Source organism: Triticum dicoccoides, chromosome 1B, assembly GCF_002162155.2.
Source record: "Triticum dicoccoides isolate Atlit2015 ecotype Zavitan chromosome 1B, WEW_v2.0, whole genome shotgun sequence".
NCBI lineage: Eukaryota > Viridiplantae > Streptophyta > Magnoliopsida > Poales > Poaceae > Triticum > Triticum dicoccoides.
In genome coordinates this window covers 209,900,798-209,907,438 of record NC_041381.1, presented here as the reverse complement: position 1 = coordinate 209,907,438, position 6,641 = coordinate 209,900,798, and the positions used below count along the sequence as shown (strand labels likewise).

General features: G+C 44.8%; 1 protein-coding gene across 1 annotated transcript; it reads left to right on the top strand.

Annotated features, from left to right (window-relative positions):
• Positions 1-2,180: 2,180 nt before the first annotated feature.
• Positions 2,181-6,332, top strand: LOC119328714 (axoneme-associated protein mst101(3)-like). Its single transcript, XM_037601686.1, has 3 exons — positions 2,181-2,839; positions 5,232-5,487; positions 5,685-6,332. Exons 1-3 carry the CDS (start codon positions 2,522-2,524, stop codon positions 6,047-6,049), a joined length of 939 nt encoding a protein of 312 aa, XP_037457583.1. The 5' UTR covers positions 2,181-2,521; the 3' UTR covers positions 6,050-6,332.
• The last annotated feature ends 309 nt before the right edge of the window (positions 6,333-6,641 follow it).

The following is a 6,641-nucleotide window of genomic DNA, read 5'->3' as shown; positions in this document are numbered from 1 at the left end:
ATTTGTTCATGCGGTGATCCTCGGCCTCTCTCTCTCTCTCTCTATGTGTGTGTGTGTGTGTCCTGACTCTTTGTGCCTGTGTTGACCCTTTGTTTGTCCATGCGATTTTACTGTGGACTACTCTTTCTAATTTGGCATGTAGATAGGGTCATTTTTAGATATTCTATAGGGTGATTAATGTTGTTGCAGCGCTGGATGGCATGTAGCAGTGCTGGATCCGGTGGCCAGCCGTCGCCGTTGCCTGTCCTCTTTGATGCGAGATCCACGCTGCTCCACTCAGTCCAGGTTCACCCCCCCCTCTCTCTCTCTCTCCCTCCCTCCCTCCCTCTCTCCCTCTCTCTCTGACCGCTGCTACATCCATCGTTTTGGCTTGCAGGTTGCCGGCATCATGGAGCTTGATAATGTTTCCGGCCGGTTCGTCACATAACTTGCAGTCCAGGTCATTGACATATTCGGGTTCTAGGTCACAGAAACAAAATTTGGAGTTATTTTATCTGGCTCAAAATGTTTTGGCTCAGCAATTTGCTGCATTAGATATCTTTTTGTGCTTTTTTTTGTGAATTCTACAATTTGGATTTTTTTTCAAAACTATCATGTTTTTTGTAGCAATTTCGGAAACTATAGGACGTAATGCAAAAAAACCAAAACTAGTAGCCCGTCGGCCATTCTTTGGCCGAAGTAGTACTTTTCGGCCACAGCTAGGCCGAAATAGTACTTTTCGGCCACAGCTAGGCCGAAGCAGTACTTTTCGGCCAGAGCTAGGCCGAAGTAGTACTTTTTGGTCAGAGCTAGGCCAAAGTAGTACTTTTCGGCCACACTTAGACCGAAATAGACTTTTTGGTCAAGTCTAGGCCGAAAAGTCACTTTTTGGTCATCCTTAGGCCGAAGTTGCATGGCTCATGCTGAATTGTATTTTGTTGCCACCCGTTTCCCGCCCACCCCTTCCCGCCACCCGTTTCCCGCCAACCCCTTCCTGCCTTATTTTCCCGCCAATCCGTTCCCGCCTTATTTTCCCGCCAATCCCTTCCCGCTCATCTCAGGGTGAAAAGTACGATCGATGGGAAAATAAGGCGGGAAGGAATTGGCGGGAACGGATTGGCGGGAAAATAAGGCGGGAAGGGGTTGGCGGGAAACGGGTGGCGGGAAGGGGTGGGCGGGAAACGGGTGGCAACAAAATACAATTCAGCATGAGCCATGCAACTTCGGCCTAGGGATGACCAAAAAGTGACTTTTCGGCCTAGACTTGACCAAAGTCTATTTCAGTCTAAGTGTGGCCGAAAAGTACTACTTTGGCCTAGCTCTGGCCAAAAAGTACTGCTTCGGCCTAGCTGTGGCCGAAAAGTACTATTTCGGCCTAGCTGTGGCCGAAAAGTACTACTTCGGCCAAAGAATGGCCGACGGGCTACTAGTTTTGGTTTTTTTGCATTACGTCCTATAGTTTTCGAAATTGCTGCAAAAAACATGATAGTTTTGAAAAAAAATCTACAATTTGTAGCATTGAGCTAAACTGACATTCGTTTTAGTTAACTTACATTCCTGGATGTTTTTAAACTGATATTATTTCCATAAGTTCAGGTTTATACTTGGCTTTATCAGAATTGAGAATATGCAGAACATGTGTTGGAGAAGTGCCCATTTGGTTTTATGAAATAATATTCATGTTGATTGCATTTTGTTATAGAAACGCGCAAAGAAACTAATGTTTGATCATGTCGTTGAGAGGCTCTGTTATGATAGTTCTTTGACAAAGTGGTCACATTCCACATAAAGAAGAACCCGTAGTACCATGTTTTACCATCTCTATCGCCACTCTGTTTGGCTTTTGCTTTCTTTTTATTTTCCTGCTCTGAGTACTCGCCCCCTCATGTTGTACATGTAAATGTTTGTTCTTTCTTTTGAACTAAAAAATCTGAATATATAAGCTGAACCATGCTTCCTACAAACTTGATTATTATCTGTTTGAGAATATCGTTGGGACCGGCACCCCGCGCCAAGGCGTGATACCAATCTAGTTATAGAGGTTGATGATGCCTCCTGGTGAACTTAATATCTCTCGACAGCTCCGACGGCTCAGATCTCCACCATGGCCTTCCGACGGATAGAAACCGTGCCCGAAGGAAGGGCACGTGTCGGCTGCAAGACCAAGGTTCCCGTTCAATTCCAGATAAGAGTACGATACGATCCGAGTTGTACTACCATCTGCCGTGGCGAAAGCGAAACACAGCGAGAGGCGTAGAGTAGCACGCACGCCGCCGCCGCCGCCCTCTTCGTCTTCTCCACTGCTAACCCAACAGACGACGGAACCCAAATCGCGCAAATTCCAATCCGGCCTCCAACAAGCAACCCCGCAGAAGCTCTGCCCGTTGGTGTGTCTCCTTGGTTCCTCGCGCCCGATTCTCCCCGATCCGGAGCAAGCAAGCGTGGCCGCGTGCCCCGCCTTGCCGCAGATCGGGGAGTTAAGAGAACCCCAGGCAAGACCAGATCGGCAGCGGTTGCGGTTGTTGTTGCGGCTGACGGAGAGATGGCCGGGGGAAGGAACAGGAGAGGGGCCGGCGCCGAGGAGCTGAGGATCGGCAGCGGCAACGTGTTTGCGGCGCTCGAGACGCTCAAGAAGAAGAAGCCAGCGGCAGCCGAGAAGAAGCAGGCGCCGGTGGTGGAAAAGCCGGAGGTGTTCTGGGCGCCCGCGCCGCTCACGGCCAAGTCCTGGGCCGACGTTGAGGACGATGACGATGACGACTACTTCGCCACCACCGCCCCGCTGTGCCCCGTGCGGGAGGCCCAGGGGGACGACGCTGATGCCGGCCACGAGGACGACAAGGAGCACTCTGCCCTTGAACAGGTCCACCTCGCTTCTCCCACTGCTCGCTTGCGTCCCCTTCTTTATCTCTGCTCCTATAAAGACCAAACCTAAGTTGGACCTAAGTTGGAGTTGGTGATGATGGTGTGCCTGCCATCTATCACCAATAGCCGCCGGATCTGGATCTGACGCATACAAAGCAAACTGCTGCAGTTTTGCAAAAAGATGCACGCACTTGTTTTCATATTTACAAACCATTCCTTGTCTCTCACAATCAGCCTTATCTCTTCCTAAAACATCCAGAAGGTCATGGAACAATCTGGTGTAATGACCGCTGCCAGCGCCGTTCACCCCCAATCTTGGTGTTCCGTGAAATGCACGGGTATCTTACTAGTATTCTTTATATGCATGTTTAGTTGTTTGCATATGTGATGTCTCTGGACTACGACGATTCAGCGACACCTCAACATTGCGATACTCTCTTCATGTGCCGGTTTATTTGTGTTCTGTATGCATGGCATGATGTAATGCCGTGGGAACAAGTGGTATTGGGGTCTCCAGGATAGAAATTCACACCATGAGCCAATTTTTGTCTGTCGTCTTCGGGGCATCAATAAGCTCTGCGGCGTCACGCACTGCATTCGCGGGTAGGACGGTTGACTGCTATGGACAATTTATCGTTGCATGAAATGTGATTTGACCATTTTTTCCGTTACCGGAATGTTTTGAGATCGTTGGCACGCTCTATTTATGAAGGCTTAAATTTGCTGTTCACGAGGTTGCCAATTTAGGTAATGTTATTGCACGGGTATTTGACGTGTGAGGATATGGCGATATGTAACTAGAATTAGTTTATTTATGGCGTACTTGATATTGGTGGCACCGATAGTATAATGCTAGCTGGCCTAGCCTGTATTGAATCGGGAAGAACAATAATGCAAATAATTAAGTTAAAAAAAACATATGTCCTGACTGCAATAAGAGAACTGAGTACAACTTACTAGTGGCATATTTCAAAGAATATTTATGTTAGGCTAACAGTCTTTGGGCAATCAGGTTGAAGTTAAAGATAGATTTGGATGTGTGAGGATTTACCTGGCATAATTAGCACGGAATCACGTGCCTACATTCGGTGTATGCCTTCAGCATACTCTTCATATGGAATCAGACAAACAATACTGCAAATAATTAAGTGGGAAACAACTAGGTTGTATAATTGAACTACTAAATGACCCATATCAAATAATACTGATGTCAGAGTCCTTCTGTAATCAGGTGGAATCTACATATATATTTGGATGGTGGCATTACTACCACTTGCCTGTTTGGGTATGTGCCATAGAAGCGTTTTTGGGCATGTGTGATTTTTTGATTGATAAGGGGTGTCTGGCCATAGTTATTCCTAGGTTCTAGCTCAAAATGATACATTTGTTTTCTTTCCAGATTTGGTCTTACTTATTCTCATTTTATTTACTCCAGAAATCTAGCTGGTGTTCTGCCTTCCTTTGAATTAAAGGAAACAGGGTGAAAAAAAAACTGCAAGCAATTGTCACTCATGTCGGGAAACAATGCCGGCAGCCATGGCTTATTTTTTTTCCTTTAGCATTTGCTTCTGGTTTTGGGTCCAACCAATGATAAAAAAAGGGAAGGGCTGCTAGGTGTGTGCTTAAGCTTGTGCCTAGGCGCTAGGTGTTAGCAGAATGCCTGACCTTAAGCTTAAAGTGTGCTTAGGCGAGATATGCACTGGGCAGAGGCAATTCTAGGAATTTAAGCCCAGTTTTTTTTACCGTGAGTCTAATCAAGGATATATTTCATCGTAGCCCACAATGGCCCAGTACCCGGTCCGGGGCTTGGCAAATTCCCTGCTCTGCCTGACTCAATTGTGACATGGGATCATTCGTACATGATGTTGACTTGTGCTGTGGACGGCATCCTGCATCTTTATTTAAGTTTTAATAAGTTCTACAGAACTGGATTTTTGTTGTATAAGATATTCCTCTTTATCTTTATATGGATACAGTGATTCTATGGGGTTATTACTTAGTAAGTCTATTTTGTACATGTTGACTTGTAGAATACTCTTAGTATCAGAAGAAGCGACTTTACTGGGCTGTACCTCCGGAAAAATCTGAATTCAAGGTCATGTTATTGTGATTTGTGAGCAATTCCAACTACCTGAAAACAGAAAAAGTACTTCAATTGATCTGTTTTATTTAGCTTCCTCCATATCTTGTGGTGTTAGCTTTAGATTCTAGGTTTCATGATGAGTGAAATTGGGAGTGCTGCTCCTACATTCGAGAATTTTTTTAGATTTCAGGTCAAATTGAATGGGATCACACAAAACATCTACTGCTCTGAAGTACAATATAGTATGTGCCCTTTATATTTTGTAGTGTTAAGTGTTAACTCTCCATATGCCAATTGTATACTGCAGGAAATTGAGAGTGAAGATGATAGCCTTGATGATGAGGTTGATGCTGCTGCTGAGGATGAACATGAAGCAGGAGATGCTGTCCCTTCTGAGCCGGCAGTTCAGAAAGCTGTAGCTCCACTAGTACCTCCTAAAGATACCGAAAGACAGCTCTCCAAGAAGGAGTTAAAGAAAAAGGAGTTGGAAGAGCTTGATGCTGTATTGGCTGAGTTGGGAATTTCATATGAATCAAGTAATGCTACTCAAGATGAAACAAATGGTAAGTAAAAATATCTTCTTCTTGCCATTAAATTTTTCCAGAAGAAACATTCTGTGAAAATTGAGCATACCTAGATATGTTTTTATATTGGTAACTGTTATGCTGTTAATATTTTGTGACTTCTTTTGTAAGGCCTGAAGACGGTGATTCTGAAGGTTTATTAAGCATTGTGTTCACATGTTGAGCATATTTTGCAGACAAGGAAGGTATGGGCCAGGCTGCTGAAGCAGGGAAAAAGGAAGATGCATCCGCTCCTCTGGAGAGTAAGACCTCCAAGAAGAAGAAAGCTAAGAAAGACAAGTCTTCAAAGGAGGCAGAAGAAACACTGGATCAGAACAATGTGGTCGACAATGCTGCTGGTGTAGAACCTGATGAAGATGTTGCTTCAGTGGATGTCAAGGAGCGCATAAAGAAAATAGCATCAATGAAGAAAAAGAAATCGAGCAAAGAGATGGACGCAGCAGCAAAGATTGCAGCATCTGAGGCGGCCGCTAGGAGAGCAAAGCTTGTGGCAGCGAAGAAGAAAGACAAGAACCACTATAATCAGCAGCCCCTGCGGTGAATTACTGCTCAGATTATGCAATTCCTTAGATACTGTGCGCCTCCACTAGGAGGAGGCCACCCTCTGGTGCGCATCTTGGAATTCTCTATAGATGGACTTGTTGTGTGCTGAGCTCTGAATTGTTCATGACAGAAACCCTTTTGAATACTCCCTTCGTGGTGAAATACTTGTCAGCGAAATGGCTAGACATATTTTAGTTCTAGATACACCCATCTTTATCCATTTATGCGACAAGTATTTTCGGACCGAGGGAGTACATGGTAAATGTGGGTATTTCGTACTACATGTTTTGTTTTGTGGTTGCTTGCGTTGGTTTGCTGATTTGCTTTGATTTTGCTTCTTGTTTTGATTTTTCTTGAACGGAATCTGGTACACTCCCTAATAGTGTGCGTCAGGTTGAGTTATTTCTACTGATTTTTTTCTTCTGTACAATTCATCCAGTGGTTTTTTGTTGTTGGAAAGGCCTTGATAGCTAGCTTTATTGAAACAGGCAAGCTAAAACTCAGTCTGTCAAGTCTCCCAGTCGACTGCGCTGGCCATTAGATTTCTTTGCTGCTATAAGATATGTGCACTGTTACGTTTCGTGTGAACA